Source organism: Entelurus aequoreus, linkage group LG07 (genome assembly GCF_033978785.1).
Source record: "Entelurus aequoreus isolate RoL-2023_Sb linkage group LG07, RoL_Eaeq_v1.1, whole genome shotgun sequence".
Classification (NCBI taxonomy): Eukaryota; Metazoa; Chordata; class Actinopteri; order Syngnathiformes; family Syngnathidae; genus Entelurus; species Entelurus aequoreus.
The window spans coordinates 29,585,302-29,609,043 of record NC_084737.1 but is presented as its reverse complement, the minus strand read 5'-3'; the positions used below and the strand labels follow the sequence as shown (position 1 = coordinate 29,609,043).

The following is a 23,742-nucleotide window of genomic DNA, read 5'->3' as shown; positions in this document are numbered from 1 at the left end:
AACTTAGAATTTCATGGCTGCAATACGTGCCAATGTAGTTGGGAAAGGGCATGTTCACCACTGTGTTACATGACCTTTCCTTTTAACAACACTCAGTAAACGTTTGGGAACTGAGAAGACACATTTTTTAAGCTTCTCAGGTGGAATTCTTTCCCATTCTTGCTTGATGTACAACTTAAGTTGTTCAACAGTCCGGGGGTCTCCATTGTGGTATTTTAGGCTTCATAATGCGCCACACATTTTCAATGGGAGACAGGTCTGGACTACAGGCAGGCCAGTCTAGTACCCGCACTCTTTTACTATGAAGCCACGTTGATGTAACACGTGGCTTGGCATTGTCTTGCTGAAATAAGCAGGGGCGTCCATGGTAACGTTGCTTGGATGGCAACATATGTTGCTCCAAAACCTGTATGTACCTTTCAGCATTAATGACGCCTTCACAGATGTGTAAGTTACCCATGTCTTGGGCACTAATACACCCCCATACCATCACAGATGTTGGCTTTTCAACTTTGCGCCTATAACAATCCGGATGGTTCTTTTCCTCTTTGGTCCAGAGGACACGACGTCCACAGTTTCCAAAAACAATTTGAAATGTGGACTCGTCAGACCACAGAACACTTTTCCACTTTGTATCAGTCCATCTTAGATGAGCTCAGGCCGAGCGAAGCCGACGGCGTTTCTGGGTGTTGTTGATAAACGGTTTTCGCCTTGCATAGGAGAGTTTTAACTTGCACTTACAGATGTAGCGACCAACTGTAGTTACTGACAGTGGGTTTCTGAAGTGTTCCTGAGTCCATGTGGTGATATCCTTTACACACTGATGTCGCTTGTTGATGCAGTACAGCCTGAGGGATCGAAGGTCACGGGCTGAGCTGCTTACGTGCAGTGATTTATCCAGATTCTCTGAACCCTTTGATGATATTACGGACCGTAGATGGTGAAATCCCTAAATTCCTTGCAATACCTGGTTGAGAAAGGTTTTTCTTAAACTGTTCAACAATTTGCTCACGCATTTGTTGACAAAGTAGTGACCCTCGCTCCATCCTTGTTTGTGAATGACTGAGCATTTCATGGAATCTACTTTTATACCCAATCATGGCACCCGCCTGTTCCCAATTTGCCTGTTCACCTGTGGGATGTTCCAAATAAGTGTTTGATGAGCATTCCTCAACTTTATCAGTATTTATTGCCACCTTTCCCAACTTCTTTGTCACGTGTTGCTGGCATCAAATTCTAAAGTTAATGATTATTTGCAAAAAAAAAATGTTTATCAGTTTGAACATCAAATATGTTGTCTTTGTAGCATATTCAACTGAATATGGGTTGAAAATGATTTGCAAATCATTGTATTCCGTTTATATTTACATCTAACACAATTTCCCAACTCATATGGAAACGGGGTTCGTATAATGTCCAATACAGTCTATGATCTTGTCTAACAAAGCTAGTATGTTCGTGCAACGGATGCTTAGTGTGATGGTGCTTCGCTCCGAGTGTAATGCTTAGCATGATAGCCCGGTCAATGACACATCGACATATAGGCTACCGGGAAATATATGCCTGTATGTCAATGTGTATTCGAACTGACAGGGCAAAATATATTTTCAACAAATAAAACCTATGTGGATATGGGTGGTGTCAGTGCCTATTTCGTTGTCAATATGCTGATACGCTGAGGAAATGGGTTCCAACGGCTGTCATCATGGCAATGTGAACCATATGGAAACAGCCAAATCACATGATAAAAGAATTCCTCATTCATGTAGCCTATAGGCATACCTTGGTAAAATTTCTCTTCTTTAGTTTTGGGCGCACATTAGGCTGCTAAACATGCTCTTCTTATTTTCACCAGTATTACCATTGCTAGTGTTGATTGTAGTTTGTTTTAGTCTTTGTTTTCTGATAGTACTGACAATAACCATATGATTGCCATTTGTTGTGATATTGTACGCAGGCATGATGTACTTCTTCCTGAAAATAGCATAATTTCTTTGTAAAATGTGTTGGTTAGAGATTTGTTATTGACAAAACGCGTGTTTATTCAGCTATCATGGTCCCAGCACCTCAACTCCTAGTAAGAGGCAGTGGAAGTTTGAAGTTCCTTGGAGTAGCCAAGATCGAGCTGGATTCGGCTGCGTATCTGGCAACCTCAGTCAGGGAGAGTGGGAGGGGACTACAGAATTTTGACCGTAATTGCAGTACCATTTCTGACCACATTAGTACATATGGCCCCTTTAAGTACTCTTCTTTTTGGAAGCCTCAATTGTTTTCATAATGTGAATAATGTAACTAAGGTGTTGCTGTAGCTTGTTTACTTCAGGTGCAGTCATTAGTCATTTGTTCAGCTTCTTCAGTTATACTAGTAGTGTTCCTCAAAGTAAAATTTGAGGTCCTCCCTTATCTTCATTTGGGTTATTCACCTGTTGGCCCACGGTTTCAGTTTACAAAACTTGTGTGAGATTCACATTTTTGCAGCAGATTCTTATAAATACTGGAGAGATGATTATTGATTAGCTGTTTTACAGAAGGTCCTTAGAAACAGCAGAATGCTGCTGTAACTCTGACAAAACCAATAGACCAAATGTCTACTGTAGAAGACGCGAGTTCTCCAGAAGATACAAAATAGAACTAATAAAAGTCTCAATCAATCAATCAATAGTGAAGGGAGAAGTCCAGTCCTCCGGTCCTTATCTTTTTTCGGAATTGTGGCCCCCAAAGCAATTCAGTTGAATATCCCTGCCATAAGAGATGTGTGTTTTTCGTTTTAATGGCTACATGCAGAAAGTGGAGGAATGTAGATCTTTTTCCACTCCCGAACTGAGTAGTGTGCGGACATGCAGAAACAGATTGGCGGTGATGATAGAGACACTGAACACCAGTCCAGATTCAAGTTACCCACAAAGATTCCAAACACATTCTAAACCACTGACTTTTTAGCTGCTCGTGTGCGTTCCTCCGTGTCACATCCATCAACGAGCCGCCGGTTTTACACATGTTCGGGTTTGACACGACATGTAATCTTTTTGAGTCATCTACCTCTCTCACAATATATCTCGCAGAGATATCCAACGTGTCAGCGAGCAGGGAAATGGACAAAAAGATGCGAGAGTTATGACAGTAAGTGTCATTGGTGGCTGTGTTCAACACTGTTCACAAGCGGCTACCCCCCACCCCCACCGAAAGGCTTAACACGGCGCTACTTTTCACAACATTATCAGCCCTGGACATCTTTCAACAGTCGTTTTTTTCTCCCCGTGGCTCCACTGTCCTGACGTTGTGCTACTCATGACAAAATAGAAACTTTCCAGAAAAAACAACCCTGTCTTTCTCACATAGGACCGACTTGCGCCTCGGTGCCCGCCCATGCTTTCTGCGAGCCTACCCCTCCCAGTTTTAAGAGTAGCCTCTTTATCTCCATAAGTCATCTTGTCAAGGCTGGAGCACAATTTGTAGCCTCTCCTTCAGCAGCAACCTTAGCCGACTTTCCACTCCCCAGGCAGGCATAAGCGCCCTTAAAGTTTCTGTGAGTTTGCAAAACTTAGGGCAATTGGCTCCAACTTGAAAAAAGGGATAACAAGAGGAAATCCAAGGGGAAGGTTACGGCGAGAGGGAGAAGAGAGAGAAGCGAGCGAGGGAACTTGAGAGTGCATAAGCCACCAGGGTTTAGGTGGATATCATTGGAGAAGCAGATCTAGCACGGACTATCCATTTCACAAAAACCTCCTGGGTGCTTAAATTGTCAGAAAAACAAAGAAGTTCTTTCGGTCCAATCCTGCTTTATTTGGTGAATCCTGAGCAGCGCTGGTTAAAAACCAGAAAAAAGCAACGTGAGGGGAATTTCTTTCCGAATAGGCGCCTCAGTGAGCTGTCATCTCGCGACTGGTGGCAGCCTGGGGAGATGAAAGCTGGGATGTCAGACGACGCAGAATTGTTTATGAAAGGCGAGGAGGCGGCGGCGTCACTGATAGATCAAGGACGATCAGCGCTACACAAGCTGTCACCAACACAAGCGCACACAAATGGACCAGGGCTTGCATGGCTAATTTGCCGTGTAGATCATGGCCGCCAGAGCAGCGATGACAGGAGGCAGATGGCTCTTTTATTTCTGATGAAGTTTTGGCCCTCATAACATTTTAATGGGGCTCAATTAGCAGAAAGTCTGCATCCAACATGACTTGCAATGCTCATGCAGCTGACAAATGGAGGTCATAATAAGTTGAATAGATTTTCATACATTTTGTGAACACCTTGTTGTATGATCTGCTTTTTCCAATAATAATCCTCAATGAACTGCGTTCCTGTACATTCATATAATTGTGGCGGCCTACCACAAATAGATGTTGCTCTAGCTTTTAAGAATTCTTGAATGCACAAAAATGCACATTCATGCCGAGACTCTTATTTTGAAACCTTTTACTTTAGAGGTGTCAATTCTGCTTCCAGTGTTGCTTGTGTTGCATGCGTAAAAGCCATTCTTGCTTTTGTTTCAATCCGTGCACAAGTCAATGGCAAGATGATCAAACTTAACTATAAAGCAGTGATTCTCAAACTGTGAGCTCCATCTACTAGTACACCAAATAATAACGTAATTAAATACTATATTTTTCAGACCATGTACGCACCGGATTATAAGGCACACGGCAGGTCTATTTTCATACAAAAAGTGCAGTGGATTACAAGGCGCATTCAAAGGGTCCTATTATGATTTTTTTCTACAATTCAAACACTTCCTTGTGTTCTGAATAACATTTAATGGTGGTTAAAATGTTGCATAGATTATGTTTTACAGACCATCTTCAAGCTGCTTTCTGACCGTCTCTTCAGGATGCGCCATGTTGTGGGCTACACTTTGACAGCGTCATCTTTGTTGTACCGGTAGTTTTTAGCGCTTCCGTAGCGAGTCTACTGATGGATATAAGTTAGAAGTGTACGCTACTTTATATTACAAATGGCAACAGCGGAGGATTAAAGCCCCACAACAAGACAGAGAAAAAGAAGAAGCTTATTGACTATGGCGCGGGCTAGAGTAGCGGACACGTGCACATTTTCGGGACTTAAGCAGATCCCAAATACACATCAGCAGGTACCAGAAGGTAAGAAAAGTTGGTTTTGCATAATATTGCATAATAGGTGCTATTTTTATACATGCACCCTAAGAATACCTGTATGTTGAAGCACAGTACGTCTTACTACGGTAGCCATAATGATCCGTGTTCCATCAAACGGTGCAGCTACATAACATACCAAACAAAGTTGCACTAAAATATTTTGAGAGGTTTTTGAGCGCTGTTTGTCATTTTCTATATTCTCATTGAAACGTCAAAGTTTTGGTGTTGCTTGCTTACCAGTACTTGCTTGCATCATTTATTGAACAGGCGTCATCATGCAGTCCAGTCCACACATACAGTATCTCTTATGTGTGACTGCCATCTACTGATCCCACTTATCATTACACCATGTACCAAATAAAATTGCTTCGAGGTTGGTAAGTACAACCAGAATTATTATGTACTGTACATTAGGCAAACCGAGTTATAAGGCGCACAGTCGATTTTTGAGAAAACAAAAAGGATTTTAAGTGTGCCTTATAGTCTGAAAAATACTGTGTTCAAACACAGTGTAACTGTTCAAACTGTGTGTAATGTTACAGTGGCCAAAAATATTAAATATAATTGGTAATTAAAACCTCTGACTTGTTTTTAATGAATGTTTAGGCCTACACCACAACTGTATTTTTAAGTTGGTCATTATGGTGGTACTTGGAGAACCAAGTGTTTTCTGTGGTGGTACTTGGAGAAAAAAGTTTGAGAACCACTGATATAAAGTAAGTAAATGTCCTAATAAGATTTCCGTAGGTGAATCTGTGAAAATATCATTACCGTTGCCAAAGATGAGCGGTGAGGGAGGGCTTCTGGGTTAGCAAACTGGTCGAAGCTGGACAGAAGCAGCACGTCTCAGCGTGTGCTGAGTCCAGTTTCCAGCAAGTCTTACCCAAAGCACGAGTTGGCGCGCATTGGTGGAGTGGCACGACAAGCTCTTCTGGTATGTCCCAACGAGCCTCTCGAAACATCCTCCCAATACCCAACAGAAGGAGGGAGGAGGCGAGTTCAATGGCCAATGGTTCCACTGCAAGGTTGATAGCGTCGACTAATACACTAGACACCCCTAGCCTTAACGCATACAATTTATCGCGCAATCTATTTTAACTGCACATGCTCCTTTACCCTAACTGTCGATGGTTACCTGAAAGGCGGCGCAGGTTGGTATATGGTCAGTGATCAGGTCAATGCATGCAGAAATGCAAAGATGAGTGAGGAGACTCCGGCTGATGGTTGTATTTTACTTAATAATGAGCATTCAAATAACAAATTTAAAAAGTAAAGTATTCATGTAAAAAATATTTTAAAATTTTTGTGTATGACATCATGAAAATAAAATTATATTTGTGCCAAAGTTGCATTTAATTTAAATTATGCAACTAATTCACTGTGATTAATCATGATTAAGTTTGCGCGTTATCGACGATATAAGATAGCCCTGGGGGATATGTTGATTTTATCGATACATTTGATTTTTTTGTTCCAGACAATTTAAAAAAGCATATTTTTTGCCTTCATGAGCTTCCATAGCCCTCGCCTGCCCCCTTACTTCCTTGGCGGAGATCCATAAGCCGAGCAAAACATGATTAATGCAAAAGCTAACGAGAGCGAGACGACCAAAGAAGAGAAAAGTGTTGTTAGTGCTTCAAAATTGTGGCAACAGGTGTGGAACAAATGACTGCACTATTTTTCTGCAAAAAAAGCAGCAGCACAACAAGCTTATTTCTGCATTTGAAGCAGCATCTAGCTAGAGAGGGGGAAATCAAATGCAACGTTTGAATATTATTGCATAAAAAGCACAATTTATTTCTGGTCTAAAAAGAACAATATTTTACAAATTAGAATTTTGCTAAGAGTAAGATGCAGTGTGTGCAATGTCATTTTAAAGAACTAGTGTTTGATTAAATAAAACAAAACCTGTTTTGAATTATCAGGGTCATTCGTAGTCATTGGTTTCTTTAAAAGTAGGGAAAAAATCGGAAAAAAATCATAAATGTATTTTTTCAGAGATTTTTTTTTTTTGGGCCATATTGTCCAGGCCTAACATAAGATATGAATTTGGCCGGCAACGGAGCTTTTAATACTATCGTTATGTTGTGATGACATGTTGATGACACATTCAAGCTGTGTACCGCAAATATGACAGTGACAACCGAACAAAAGCAATATTCAACGCACTGTAGTGTACTCGCTAGGAAGCTAGCAGCTAATGTCTTTCCACAGTTCAAAACCGCTTCTAAGACAAGAATCCTTGCTTCCATGGCGGCAAATGAACGTAGTTTCTTACAAATATCATCCCTGGAGGACGAGGAATAGCCTAACATGCTACACTACACATCGTAGAAGGATATACTAACCGCAAGCTACAGCTCTTGAATGTAATGTCGATACAAATATTTACAGTAACGATACCAAGAATAGTATCAGTATATGAATGCACATTTTTGTTTAAAAATATCTATTTTCTTATTTTTGTTATTGTTTGTAAACTCAGGAAATAAGTCCCTAGACAGAAGAGGACTTTGGGGGGAAACCAAAGGATTTAAAGCGGAGGTAACAGTAGGAAATAATTGTATTATTATATTTTATATCTTATTTTATACATTATTATAAATATTTTTGTCAGATTATAATTGTGATCAAAAATGTTATCTTTAAATGATATTGAAATTTGAAGTATTCGTATCAGCATTGGTATGACCAATACTGCCCCTGTAAGTATTTAGTATTGGATCGATACCCAAATTTGTAGTATTGCCCAAAACAACAGAAGAATAAATGCTTATTACATTTTAACAGAAGTGTAGAAAGAACCATGTTACAACAGAAAGTAACTAGCTATTAAAGGTAAATTAGCAAGTGAATTAATATTAATTTTGACAAAATCATACAACCGAAAATTACGCAACATGCTACAGTAGTGGTTCTCAAATTTTTTTCACAAAGTACCATCTCAGAACACACTTGGCTTGCCAAGTACCACCATAATGACCAACTTTAAAATACAGTATCGTAGTAGACCTAAGTATATATTAAAAACAAGGCAGAGGTTTTATTTAGAAAGTAGATTGTAACATTACACACAGTTTGAACAATAACCAAAAAAAAACCCTCTAAATTAAGTCTTTGATACTTAGAATATGTTCCCCATACTAAAGTGTTACCAAAAACATATAACTTTGTCTTGAATTTGAAAAAAAAAAACATTTTATTTTTCACTAAAGAAGGGTTCGGTGAATGCGCATATGAAACTGGTGGAGTTCGGTACCTCCAACAAGGTTAAGAACCACTGCACTAGATAGAGCCCACGTACCACTAATGGTACCTGTACCACAGTTTGAGAATCACTGTGTTACAGCATCCCCTATTGCGTTCAACCATACATTTTAAAAATGTGTTTGATCAGATTTTAAATATCTGTATAGACTTTTGACATCACTATTTTTGATTCAACTCCTGCATTGGAATGTTGTCAAACGTACCGCCTGTGGGCCGTATTAGGCCCGTGAACAGGTTTTATCCAGGCCGCAGCCCGCGAGATGAGTTTGATAAGTATAAAAATGAGCTGCAATTTTTTTAATTGAAAGAAACTGCTGTTCTAAATGTGTCCACTGGACGTTGCAATGGCATTTCAAGTGTAACCCACGTCACACATTACACTGTTTAAAGATGACGTGTCAGCTGACTTTAAGTGCCCTCTGGATTGGCTACTGCTACTCCATTCAGCACAGGTACAAGCTGCTCCTGTTGTGGCAGGCAGCAGATGGCAGCAGACTGATGTAGTATCAACGCACAATAACTTATTTCATTGTAAATTATCCACTCAACGGATAAAATAACAAAACAATATGATGCAAAAAGTTAAGTCAACATGACCATCATTTTTGTTAGAGTTCCGTGCAGCACTCACAATTGATTGGTTGACGGCACGATGTGCACCCTGAACTCCATTCTAAAAATGTGTTTCTACATTTGTTGTTTGTTCTATTTTATTTCACACTTAAATCTACTATGTTCACATTGGTTAAGTTTGTAGTTATGTTATCTTGATTTCGGCTATGGTGACATCTTGATAATTGTTTTGTTTAAATTATAATTGTAATATTTAAATGATAAATGAATGTGTTGTGGATGTCACAATATGGTGGTTGGAGGAAACACTTTATTGCTTTTCGAAACACTTCTTTAATGGTGAACTGCCAACATGAGAATACTAAACATGAAGTGTTTGAAATGTAATGGATTTGTAAATATACTGAGGCAAAGTCTAAGTTCATTGTGTTCTTCATGGTGTTTTTGAAACTGCACCAATTTTTTCCTCAGGATTTTCAAATAAGAAGTGTTTTGCCAAGAGCATTAGTTGTAATGTGTACATTTTCAGAATGCGCTTGTTCTATTTTTGGCGAAAGTAAAAAAGGGAAAACAATCTAAAGTTGTCTTTATTTTTAAGTCTGGCCCACGTGGGAATAGATTTTCCTCCATGCGGCCCTGAGCTAAAATTAATTTGACACCCCTGCTTTAGAGTGTGTTGGGATACCTAATGAGTGTACATATTTATGTGAAAACACAGGTCAGGTGATGAGCACTGTTGTATTAAACTGCACTACAACCGAAGAGATGCACAAAAGTGCCAAATATTTTCCTGAAGTTACTGTGGAATTTTTGCAGATCATGTCAATTGTGAGCTATTCCCCTCAGGATGAGGTCACTGTAATTGCCCTCAAATAAATCTAATAAATCAGTAAATGTCATCATGACAGACAACAGTAGTCTGAGATGGATTGACTTAAAATAATGTGTGTCCTGCAGCAGTTTGCTCTGAAAAAGCGAGGTGACAACACAGCGAGTAAGCATGGTGCAGGAAGAGCACAGGGGGGCGTTGGGTCATCCTGGCTTGTAAAGGGAGCTTAAAGGAAGTGAGGGCTGGTACAGTTGAGCTCGTTGTCTTGTCCGTGCTGCACAGCTCAATGTCTGGTCCCAAATACACATGTGCTCCATAAGCACTAAAATATGCATCAACACAAATCAAAATGTATGTTCTTGACAGCTACCTCGGGCAAGGCTGAAATACAGTGCTTCAATCTTTATTCAAATAAATAAATCACTACAATGTGCTGTTTGTCAGAGAAGTCTTTGCTCTTACACTTGACATATTTTCCTGCAGTCCTTTGCCTCCAGTTCAATATCCACTTTTATATTTTGTGTCAAACCACATTTCTCACAAAAAAGCACTTTCATGTGACAACCCAAGCTCCATAATCCAGGTTGTTTGTTTGGGAAATGCAAAGACTGATTTTAAATACCGGTCACATTTTTGTTCTATCTAAACAGAAATTGTGTTGGTGCAAATAAGCATTTATGCCTGCAGCAATACCTTAATGCCAGTGCATCTGTGTGGGCATGTGCTCTGCCAGTCAATATGCAGCATACATTAAACAGAACGATTCCTCCAGTGTCCACAAGAAGCACAACTGAGCATGTTTATGCAGCTTTCAATCAATCAATCAAACTCTATTTATATAGCCCTAAATCACGAGTGTCTCAAAGGGCTTTAGTATAAGTTTCATTCAACAAGCCTAATAATACAATGTTGTTTGTTTTCCTTTTCAGGTCACCGGACATAAAACTTGACATGAGGCTTTCATTAGGTTGTATTTATTCACTTGACTTTTGAACAGAAGTAAACAAAGTGGTGGGCCATCTAACCAACATGGCTATTGTGCAGAAAACAGTGTGAGACTAATTGAGTACGCAAGGAGCTTAGATTTTACCACAGAAAGCAGATACGATCGAAATGTCTAACTATGCAACGGAATCCATCCCTATACATTATCGAAAAAAGATTTGTCGAGTGAGTTCAAGGATTATCCGTCTGTTGTTTTTCCAGACATGTCGAACTATCTTGTGCTCCAGACGTCATTCTACACGGCAAAAAAGATGAAAACTAAAACTTGTGTGTGGCTGGGTCAAGGTAATAGGTATCAAGACTCTCGGAAAAAATCATACAGCCATGTTTGTTGCCTTATTGCTGTTGCACGCGTCGTTACGAGTGTGCATGGTTTTTGCAATCTTTATCAAAATACACTATATTGTCAAAAGTATTTGGCCACCTGCCTTGACTCACATATGAACATGAAGTGCCATCCCATTCCTAACCCGTAGAGTTCAATATGATGTCGGTTCACCTTTTGCAGCTATTACAGCTTCAACTCTTCTGGGAAGGCTGTACACAAGATAGCGGAGTGTGTTTATAGGAATTTTTTACCACTCATCCAAAAGTGCATTGGTGAGGTCACACACTGATGTTGGTCGAGAAGGGCTGGCTCTCAGTCTCCGTTCCAATTCATCCCAAAGGTGTTCTATCGGGTTCAGGTCAGGACTCTGTGCAGGCCAGTCAAGTTCATCCACAGCAGACTCTGTCATCCATGTCTTTATGGACCTTGCTTTGTGCACTCGTGCACAGTCATGTTGGAAGAGGAATGGGCCCGCTCCAAACTGTCCAAAATGTTTTGGTATCCTGGAGCATTGAAAGTTCATTTCACTACAACCAATAGTGTGTTTCTACAAATGTTTGTAGAAACAGTCTCCATGCCTAAGTGCTTAATTTTATACACCTGTGGCCGGGCCAAGTGATTAGGACACCTGATTCTCATCATTTGGATGGGTGGCCAAATACTTTTGGCAATATAGTGTATAACCACAGATGTCAACATTGTGTGTGTGCTGACGGCTTCATTTATGACTGTAGCCTTTGGTAAAAGCGTAACTCTTAGGTTTTGCTGACATTTGATTTCTTTTGTTTATACTCGCTGAGTTGGTGCTTTACGAAACAATTGTAACTAACATGTGTTTAAGAAATACAAATAATATCAAGATAATACCTAAATAGGAAATAACAAATGTTAAAAGTATATCAAATAAACCTTTAGCAAAGAGATCACTGCAAATGTGCGCGTTCTTCGACTCTGCTCCCTTGGACTGGAGTGCGTGCCACTTTTCTTGTTGTTTTTCACAAAATCTTGCACTCTTTCGCCCGTCTAGATTACTTCTCGAAGAACTCTGAAGAAACTTGTATCTTTTTCGCAATTTGAACGGTTCCACCTGCATAAAACAACGCAAAAATAGAGCATTTTTCTTCGAAAAGGGCAAAAGGCCACCCAGAACACTATGACAACAGACGCTCGCAGTCCCACCACTTTGGAGTCTTACATACTTAATGAGCCGGACGTGACGTCAGGTGAATGAAACCTATAGTAAATTGGAGACCTCAGAATTCGGTCTTTGCTACATGAGCTGAGGGAAATGACCGAACAGCTTTTCAAAACATCCCTGTGGCTGGTTCGTAGGCCGGGGCTCCGGTCCTGATAGGCGAAAGCTTAAAGAGGTGTTTCACTGGCTCAGTGGTGATGTTATCTCATAGTAAGTGGCCTTAATGGGCTTCCAACTGTTTGTTTGAAGGACTCCTATAATGACAGGGATCAACTGATACTGGCCTCCGCTGCAGTACACAAGAAAAAGACTCTCATGGATGAATACATTATTTTCCTCGCTATTAGACACAGTCTACCTGACTCCCAGCAGCATTTAAACATGAGACCAGGCTATCGCTCACTACATATGCAAACACAGTCCACCTTAGCCATCCCCCAGCTCTGTGCAAAACAGCTATTTCCAAAGACAGACTGGTGGCAAGGAAGCGCAGTAGTAGGAGGTGCTCCAACCTGTTGGCACTCAACAATAGTAGTTCACACCTCAGGAATTATACACGGAGCTATGAAGCTGGGCAACAATGCGGTCCTAGAGAGAGAGAGAGAGAGAGAGAGAGAGAGAGAGAGAGAGAGAGAGAGAGAGAGAGAGAGAGAGAGAGAAGTAACTGCAGTTCTACTCCCTTTATGTGGAAGGTATTTTCACAGTCTGGCCCACAGACGCGCCTGACAACAATGAGTAGGCTTGTTAAGGCAACTCCTGGTGAAGAAGCAGAAGGAGAAGAAAAACAGGGCCTGGGGAATGTCCAAACCAAAGCCTTTTGTTCTCCGCATTGACGTTTAAGAGAGTGGCGAAAGACGGCGCGCTCAGTAAAGTGACTTATAACATTCCTTGCTGCAGGTTACCACAACTTGATGTTTTGATATGTGCAATTTGCTCCATCTTCCTGTGGCCCCTGAAACTGACAAAGTGTTGTGTGATGGTCAAAACAGTAGGGCAACTACAGCTAAAAAATAAAAAAAATACTGGCTAATTATATATGAGGCCTAAAAAAATTACAAGTTAACTCATGTGATTAAATAAATGATAAATGGGTTATACTTGTATAGCGCTTTTCTACCTTCAAGGTACTCAAAGCGCTTTGACAGTATTTCCACATTCACCCATTCACACACACATTGACACACTGATGGCGGGAGATGCCATGCAAGGCGCTAACCAGCAGCCATCAGGAGCAAGGGTGAAGTGTCTTGCCCAAGGACACAACGGACGTGACTAGGATGGTAGAAGGTGGGTGATTAGTCACAAACATTTTTGTATTAGCTATGTGTAAACACAGATTAATCATGAAAATTAGTGCATGCTCCTTGAGGCAACCTCGGATTGATTGATTGATTGAGACTTTTATTAGTAGGTTGCACAGTGAAGTACATATTCCGTACAATTGACCACTAAATGGTAACACCCGAATAAGTTTTTCAACTTGTTTAAGTCGGGGATAGATACCCGAGGTTGTTCTAAGGTCAGTGATCAGGTTAATGCCTACGTCAAAGATGCAAAGATGAGTGAGGAGACACGGACTAGTGTGCTCTTTGAGAAATGTTGCTTCCAAATACTCCCAGATGGGACTTCAGAAAAAACTGGTATCAAGTTTTGAGCGAATAAATTATGTATATTTAGTAAAATATTTAAAATGTTTTTCTGGATGACATCATGACAATAAGGTTGCATTTGTATTCAAATATTGAGGTATTTTTAAAATTAATTTAAATTGTGCAAAGGGGTAATACCTTGTAATTAATCATGGTTAATAAAAATTTGAAAAAAATAATAATTTGACTGCACCAACATATAAAAGTATATACTGTTTTTCTGTTTCTTTTCTTTTTTCAGAATTGTCATATTTCTAATGGGTTAATATCAAGTATTTGCCAGTTCCAAATTTCATTATCTATATCAGTGGTTCTCAACCTTTTTTCAGTGATGTACCCCCTGTGAACATTTTTTTAATTCAAGTACCCCCAATTTAGAGCAAAGCATTTTTGGTTGAAAAAAAGAGATAAAAAAGTAAAATACAGCACTATGCCATCAGTTTCTGATTTATTAAATTGTATAACAGTGCAAAATATTGCTCATTTGGAGTAGTCTTTCTTGAACTATTTGGAAAAAAAGATATAAAAATAACTAAAAACGTGTTGAAAAATAAACAAGTGATTCAATTATAAATAAAGATTTCTACACATAGAAGTAATCATCAACTTAAAGTGCCTTCTTTGAGGATTGTAATAGAGATCCAACTGGATTCATGAACTTAATTCTAAACATTTCTTCACAAAAAAAGAAATCTTTAACATCAATATTTATGGAACATGTCCAAAAAAAATCTAGCTGTCAACACTGAATATTGCATTGTTGCATTGAAATGAATGGAATAGGCTACTTGATTTGATGTTCAGTTTATGAACTTACGTTCATATTTTGTTGAAGTATTATTCAATAAATATGTTTATAAAGGATTTTTGAATTGTTGCTATTTTTAGAATATTTAAAAAAAATCTCACGTACTCCTTGGCATACCTTCAAGTACTCCCAGGGGTACGCGTACCCCATTTGAGAACCACTGATCTATATCATATTCTCAACAGTCCAATTAAAGTATCCTTTTATGCTATAATAGTAAAATCTCAAAAAATGTCAGCTTTATTGCAAAAATTATGATTTAACTATTATATTAATTTATTCTTGTACAGTTGTTTTTTTTTATTTTAGTGTGGTCTTAATTTAATCTGCGATTCATTAATTAATATTTCTCACACCATATTTTTTAATCGCGTAAATCTAACTTTTAATCTCTAACATTATTGTTTCTCTATTCAAGTTTCCTCAACGTCTTGTGCTTGACAAGCAGTATGCGGCACAAAGATGTTATGTAGCCACGGTGAAAAATAGGTCTCACTCTGTCACAAGTAAGGTTGCCCAACACCAATATGTTGGTAGTGGTACCGGTACCAAAATGTATATCGATACGTTGATACTTTTTAATATAAAGTTAAGGGGACTACAAAAAATATAATTATTGGCTTAATGTTATCAGAAAATCTTATGATACATTAAACACACGTTACTTATTGCACTCAAAGAACATTTTAGAATATTATAATTAAAATTAAAAGGCTTTAAAGTACTAGTATGAAAAAACAAGTTGACTTTATATGCTTAGTTGTGTTTCATTGTATCCATTAAACCATATCGAATTGTATTTACAATCATCAAAATATGTGAAAATACCGTCTTGAAGTCACAAAATGCCACAAATTCAGACGGCCGTTTTGATAATTCCGCTCCGAATGTCATTGGCAATTTCCCTAGATTCAGACGTCATAAGAGAAATGCTTCTGCACTCTTGACCATACCAGCAGATCAGTCATACTGGGAATACACAAAAATTGGAAAGAGATGTGCTGTTTATCATTCACAATCTCAAGTCAAGAACACATGTTTGGCCTTTTTTATGCATTCAAAATTGTAAATAAATAGCTGACAATTGAGTCAAAAGATCAAGGGTCATCTATTGCGCCCATAAAACCCTTTAAAAAAACATCTAGAAACCGCCAACAATACTCCATTTACATGTCGTGACCAGAAAATTCATCAAATATAAGTGATATTGTTACAATATGTGCTAATGCAGACGGCCTATTTTAGCAGCACATTGATAGCAGTGAGCTAATGCTAGTTTACACTGCTATTGTTGACACACTGAGCCTGCGGCTGCTTCTGCTTCATCTCAAACTCGGTAAAAATTAATTCTAGATTATAATTCATGCGATTTCGACATGCCTCGAGATGGCGAAAAAGACGCTAATTGCGGCAACTTTTTTTTTAACTCGTTGTGAGGATTGTGATTGAATCTTCCTCTAAACGGGATTATGGGAGCGTCCCGTCGGTCAGCATCACAGCGAGAGTGGAAATTGTACAGCAAGTGTTTGTTTTATTATGGTTTATTATGGTGAGTTTATATGTTTAGCACCTTGCAATGCTGCGGATGCTAGTGTCACAATGAAACTGCATTCATCACTCAGCTTCTAAAACTTATTGCTCATCCTCTCTGTGTTCGGGCTCAAAAATATAAGGTCCTGGATCATAATTTTTCCAAAAGTAATAGTTGTTGGCTCTCACAAAGTCTGCTTGATTAGCACTGTTGTTGATGGGGAAGGGATGTGTGGTTCCTTCCTCTACATCACGGATCACATGACGAGCTTGCTCATCAACTCTCAAAATGGTTTAGGAGTCTCCCGGAGATTTATACTATTTTTATCATATCAATTTACTAACTTTGTAAGTCTTTTTGTGTCATAAATCAGATATGAATGATAATAGCTTCAATATAGAGGCAACTTGTTTTTCCACTCTACTGGTACTTTAAAGAGGAACTGCACTGGTTTTTTTTTAAATTTCCTATCGTTCACAATCATTATGAAAGACATGACGACGTATGGATTTTTTTTAATGCATTTTAAATATGAAATAAAAGTAAATAAAAGTCCGCAAATGGGAGCTCCACTATTTCGCCGATAAAATGCAATAGATAACCGTTCAAAAAGACCCAACAATACTCCATTAACATTTTGTGGCTTGCATATTAACCAAGAAGTGTGTTTATAGTTTGAATAATGGATTTTTTGCAGCATAGAGTAGACGTTGACTCTTTTTTTAGAGCAACGCGCAGCTATCTATTACATGATCTATGTAATAGAAAAATGGCGTCACTTCCGGGTGTGTTTTGTCCCACAATAAACTGACTTTATATGATATGTGCATCAATATAGTATATATTACATATACAGTGATGCCTACATTATATTTAAAATCAATTTAGTGATGCATTACATATACAAAAAGACACTTCAACTTGCTTATTTTTAAGGAAGTTGCTCTTTGTGTTGCCTAATGTGTTTTTGTTGTGCTGTCATTTTTGTGTTTGCACTGTTATCATAGTTAGTGTCCGAGGAGGATTCAATATTGTCATAAGATATTTAGCTATTAGTTTCCGAGGGTGTGCGGGTCGCACTTGTGAAGTTAAGTATGGGGTAACAAAATATGGGCCTGCGGGCAAGTTTGAAACGCCTGCTTTACAGTATGTGTAATCTGGCTAGTAATATTTGTGATTTCAATATTTTCCGAAAGCTGATTTATTTCAGTAGTTTAATTAAAAAAGTGAAACCATAATATTCTAGAGAATGACCACACACAGGGATACACTTTAATTTTAATAATCATAGTTTACGGGTAATAAACACAAATTTGGTATTTCATAAATGTACTTTTTTTTAAAGATTGTGAACTTTTGGTGACACTAATAAAAATTTAACTGCAAAAACTTACAGAGCCTTTAAGTGGTCCATGTGTTTGAAATGAACTGTAAAATAAAATTAATTTTGCACTAGATGTGCCTGTATAAGTGTTGCTATGTGTTTGATCAATTCAAAGCTCATTTAATTACACCAGCCTTCTCCATGCCATGTCATGTCAAAAGGTAGAATATAATGTAAACAAATTGTATTTATAAATCTGATGTCAGCCAAGAATGGCATACGTTCTTTCTGTATTTTAAAAACTGATGGGAAGCTAACAATGATCCCGACTTAAACTTTGACCCCAGCCTGTCTAAGCTGGACTAGAGAGCTTAGTCCAAATGACTGCGCTGCTTTAGCCTTGTGAGCGTGGATATGTGTCAGTACCAACGGTCACTTATGAAACCTCCAGAGCGAGCTTGTCCTTTGATACTTTTGTTTTTGTTTGATGCCACTGTGAAACACCAAAAAGACTCCCATCTGTCTGCACACTGGGATTTCTAGCTACTTCGAGGGGGAGGTCGGCTTTAGTTTTTAGATGAAAGACGTGCTGTGCGAGTCCAGGGGAGAGAGTGGGAAGGAAGGGTGTCTATTGCTCAGTGAGTGTATCGGCATGTTTTCCTTGCAGGGTGTGTTCTTGGATTCCACCACACTAGGACATCACCCCCAGGTGTTCTCTCTCTCTCTCTCCCTCCCTCGTTCTCTTTCTCTCCTGCTTGCGTTCTGTGAAAATACCTTGAGGATTAGGTGGGCAGCGTCTGCGAGGAGGAGGTGAGGTACTGATTGACGGCTGAAAGGCTGTAGAGGTGCTCAGGCATGCTGTGGTTAAGGAGGAGGGGGAGTGGGTATCCTTACACACGGACGGGTGGAGGTGTGGGGGGTGGTAGGGGGTGCTCAGCTGTTGCCACCCACACCTATTTTGGACCATCCACTCTACCACCACCTGCTACTGTACCCAGATACATTTCTAAATAATTCAGCACACCTTTCCCTGAACACATTTTCCCTTACTTTTCCTTTCTTTTTTTTTTGTTTAAAAACAATCCCAAATTGCCAGTAATGTAGCAGATTCATTATAGTCTCTAAAGTGAATTAAAAAAAACAAACTAGCAGTACTTCAGTGTGTGTGAGAGCTGCTTCAGAAAAAAAACACTCTAGATTGCCAACAATCTCCTCTTTGTGCTTCATGTCTCCCATACATCATCTAAACCTGGCACTCCAGAGGACAACAGCGCCTCCTGTGGTCATGCTTAGTATGACAACCCAGCAGCACACACCAGGACTGAATGTGAATGACGAGCTCACAACCTAACTTTGTACTTGGGATTTAAATTCACAATCTTGACTAAAAAAAACATCTTAGTCTGAGATGTCCATTATCTTGCTACATGTGTTCCATATTTTTGAATATTTGCCGTTGCTCGGGGCACTCATCAACTCACACTGGAAGAATGTTGTTTTGTCACTAATTGCAGACTTGTGGCTTGCCTGCCTTAAAAGCCCCGCAAGGCTCGAACATACACACACACTTGCACGCAGACGCAGTTGCAGAACCTGTGGCCACACAACCACACCGTATACCAGCCTCTATATGCTAACCGCTAGGGAAGTGTAATCACTGTATTCCTAATGCTTTCATTGTGGGATACTTTTCATTCATTCTATATCACAAGCGGACCCTCAACTTTTCCATCACTACTAAATTACATGTAATGAACTGCAATTTAAGTAACCATATTTTCCCTTTCCAATGGATGTCTAATTTGTTAAAAGTTAGGTGGTCATATTAAACTGTATGTTGCCGGGGCCAGGATGGAAAATGAAACATGAGAGGAAGGAAAAGTTCAACACGACCAGAAATGAGAAGAACTTACAGAGTGCAGCCATCTCTTTGGGCAGGTCAGCGCCAAATCTTCCAAAAAGGCTACTGTTGGCCAACAGGTCAAAGGGGGAGTGGCTTCTCATGGAGTTGAAGGCAAAGGGGTAGACCGCAGGTGGGTATGGAGTCATGTGACCCACCTGCTGTTCCCTGTTGGCAGCCATGGCGACAACGCACCGGCAGTCCCACTGGTCGGAGGGAACGTCACCCCTGGAAATCCCCCGCTCGAGTTGATTTGCGTGTCCACTTGAAGGCTCTCAGGATGTGGGAGAAGAAATGAGTAAGGATGGAGCCCTCTAGTTTAGTGGGGGAACAGCAAACTCCTCTTCATCGGAAACATTCAGTTCACGTTTCTGGGGGAAGAAAATAGAGAGAGCAAGAGACGTGTTATAGCTTATTTCACCACATAACACACAAGGATAAATCATTGTGATTGGCATGAACATGATACACAAGTGGTTTCTGTTGGGACCACAAACATGTTTAACCTCGCATCAACTCTTGATCCACCCTCGCTCTGGGACGGGGAAAAGTGCATCTGCAGTTCTAATGCATTAAGGATGTGCAAACTTCATGCTAACAGGTATGAGAACATGAGGAGGAGGAGGACAGTGAGAAAACAAAACAGATAAAGATGTGTGAGAAGAAGAAACATCCAGATAAATAGCACCGGGTGAGATTAGAGAGAAGTTTGGAGAAAGTTGTAAGACAGAATAGCAAGAGGTGGAAGGGTGAGGGGGGGTGAAAAAGAGAGTGTGCTCTTGTTCCTTCAGTTTTGAAGAGCTTCCAGACCTCTGCACTGATTCCAGGCTATGCCATATGATTTAAATCACCAGAACTCTGCTATAAAGAGCTCCTCTGTTCCTGCTGCCAGCCTAGCACAGCAGTTTGCCTCCCTCTCCCTCTGACGCTTTCCCCCCGGACCAGAGGCCCAGACACGGGGTCCACTGCACGGGGGGTGGGGGGGGCTGCAGAAAATGAGATCCACTGATTGCTGCTGTCATTTCCAACGATCTTCTGTTGAGGTAAGGCCCTTATCCCACAGACTCATTTTGTCTCAAAACTCCTGCAGGCCCGCCCGCTCGTCACTTTGACGCCGCACAGTATGGGCACAGACAAGCGGGCCTCAATTACGGACAAGGAAGCGGTTATGCTGCACCGCTGATTGTTAATACAGGAGGGCAAAAAGACACGATAGAGGCTCCCATTTCTTTTTTCATTTCTTTGCAGACCGCTCCCCTAGCGTGATTATATGAGTGGGTGGCGTGATGAGCTTGTTTTTTTAAATGTGGCTTTGAAAAAGAGCAGAGCCAAGGAATTTGGTACTGCTGTGGCTTGTGAATTTGGAGGAGAAGTCAGGAGGGTATTATGGTGATGCATTCTGTGTAAACAACCCAGTGGTGTGTGAGATCTAATGCTGAACGGAGAACAAAAAAGTACCAGTAATAAAAATAAATCAAATACAGTGACAAAGTCTGGGCACTGGGGGGCACTGTGAGGCGGCGCCATGCCCTGATGAGAAAAAAGGCCAACACACTTAATGTGTACAGCACAGTCTGAAATACACATGCAATCAAGCACTTGGAGAAAAAAAGTACATGTGTGAGCGTACACACACGCACACACGCACCTCTCACCCTTGCGTCTTTTCCAGGGCTCTGGCTCCTTCCCCGCCGCTCTTTCTGGCTCTCTCTCTCTTTCAACAGAGCCAGTTAATTACACCCTACTGCTACAGGCAGCTTCAAACCACCACTAATTTAGAGTTCCATTACAGTAAACTGTTCCACATGTGCATCCTGGGCCCGGGCAGGCTCGGGTGACCACGTTTCAGGAAGGAGCAGCCGTCGATAGGCACCAACCCCCATCCTGCCAACACAACCATATACTGCCATCTTTCTTTTCCATTCCTTCAGTTCTTTCTTTCCCCTCTCTATAATCATGACCATATAGCCAATCCACACCCTTGTCCATTACCATCTGAACAGCTTGGCTGGGTCAGCGGGTGCACACGCTGGCAAACAAACAAACAAATGACTTTGCAGTGGGCCTAAAGGAACAAGATGCACCATGAAAGATGGGAAATCAAAAAGCGTGTGCATGATGTGTTTGGCCCATTTGGGTAACTGCCTCATGCGCTCTTGAAAGGCAGAAAAATCTGTCTGAGCGCTGAGAGAAGTGAGTAGGATGGAGGCTTTTGTTTTCTCACAGGAGTAAACAAGAGTGTATTGATCCATCTATTCATCCAGTATTGCAGCCATGAATACAAAAGAGTTCTAAGCTACTGAAGATACTCCAAGAATGCAAACTTAGCACAATTAACCACATAGAAGGAAAGGACCTCATAAAGAAAGCACTAAGGAGCAGACAGACGCAGCCTTTTAAAATAGAACACAGTAAACTTTATTCTCCTCCCCAAACACAATAATGAATTAATGAAAAAAAAAAAGATGGCGCCAGTGTTTTTTAATGAGCCACATCAGTCCAGAAGCTTTTTAAAGAGCCATTTATGTTTTATGTCGGGTCCTGTGGTAGGCTCATTCGCCAGCCCGTCTGGAGCTATAAGGGGGATGAGGGGAATTTGGGGTGACCTCATCCCTTGTTAGCCAGGGCCAAATGGGCATAGGGGCCCTCCCCACTTCCCCTGAGCCTGGGGGGCACACAGAAGGCTGCAAGTGACCAGACAGGCGAGGAGGAGCAGCAAAGCCGGCCGGTTATGGGAGGGTTCCAGGCTACTGCAGGGACTTTCCATCCCTGGCGCACTGTGGCAAAGCGTCCGTTGACTGTGCTACGGCGGCCACGCTCATTATACTCCAGATTATCCACTGAGTTTATCGGGACCAAACGTTGCCTTTAGCAAATGAATCAAGCCAGTAATTTAGAGAGGGTGCAACAAGACGAGGCACGCTTAGACAGAACAAGATTTTCTCTTGCTGTCCGTAGGAGAGCTGCTTGCAACAAAAGTCAGTGAATAAATAATGATCAAAGGTAAAAAAAAGGAACATGTGACAAGATCACATAATAAAGTTAGAAGTTGTAGATCATTCCTCACTCGGTTTGAGACGTAGCCAAGTATGCAGATGTTGGTAACCAACTTTCACTGTTAATAAAAGTTACGCCCAGCTGATTGACGGGGGACCAGGCCAGGGTGTTCCCTGCCTCTCACCAAAAGCCAGCTGGTGTAGACCCTGAATAGCTGCATTGTGAATTGTTCGAAGGCTGCTTTAGATACTGACCCAATCCTATAGGTGGTGATAATTAAACATTAAAAAGCAATCATTTCATAAAATGCAAATAAAATAAGAAATGTATACTAATGTATCTTGATCCACACCCTAACACAATCCAACTCTGTTGCAAACATAGGAAATAACAGTTGTTGTGCCCACGGTGTTACATTAAGGCCAGTTAGGAGAAGAAACAAGAAGTATCAGGAATAATATATCTCAGGCAGTTGAGTTTTGACATTGACTTTATTTGGAACATGCAAGCATACAACACGATACATCACAATTTCCAGTTTCTCTATTCAACATGTTCGAAAAAGAGTAGGAAGAAGCAAAGCTTAATTAATCCTACCCCTTTTGTTCACTTCCTGTTCTCAATTTATTCACAATATACTCCATAAGTAATAACATTAAAAATAAATAAATAAATAATAATTAGTGAAGTAAGTTATATTTCATATGATGAGATTAATAAAAGTATCTAGAAATTGAATGGATGGATGGAATAAATTCAGAATGTTTATCATGGTTCTTCTTCTTTGTACTTTGTAAACACTTTAATTTTGAAGACTTTCTTGAATAATATATCATATTAGTACATTGTTTGATTTATTTGCTTAGTCCATTCCATAATTTAATTCCACATACTGATACTCTAAAGGTCTTAAGTGTTGTATGTGCATACAAATGTTTTAAATTTCCTTTTTTTCTAAGGTTATATTTCTCCTCTTTTGTTGAGAAGACGTGTTGTATATTCTTCGGTAGCAGATTATAGTTTGCTTTGTGCATATTTTTAGCTGTTTGCAAATTCACCATATCGTGGAATTTCAGTATTTTCGATTCAATGAATAAAGGGTTTGAATGTTCTCTATATTCAACATTATGTATTATTCTAACTGATCTTTTTGTAACACGGTTAATGAATGAAGTGTACTTTTGTAGTTATTTACCCATATTTCTGCACAATAACTCAGATA

The 23,742-nt window shown here is 39.9% G+C and overlaps 1 protein-coding gene across 3 annotated transcripts in view; it reads right to left on the bottom strand.

Annotated features, from left to right (window-relative positions):
- Positions 1 to 23,742, bottom strand: part of LOC133653657 (retinoic acid receptor gamma-A) — an 86,503-nt gene that overhangs the window by 42,029 nt on the left and 20,732 nt on the right. For all 3 annotated transcript variants that reach the window (XM_062053188.1, XM_062053189.1, XM_062053190.1), the window contains exon 2: positions 19,537 to 19,894. In XM_062053188.1, the coding sequence (XP_061909172.1) occupies positions 19,537 to 19,705 (169 nt within the window). In that variant the 5' untranslated portion in view covers positions 19,706 to 19,894. The remainder of the gene's footprint in view (positions 1 to 19,536; positions 19,895 to 23,742) is intronic.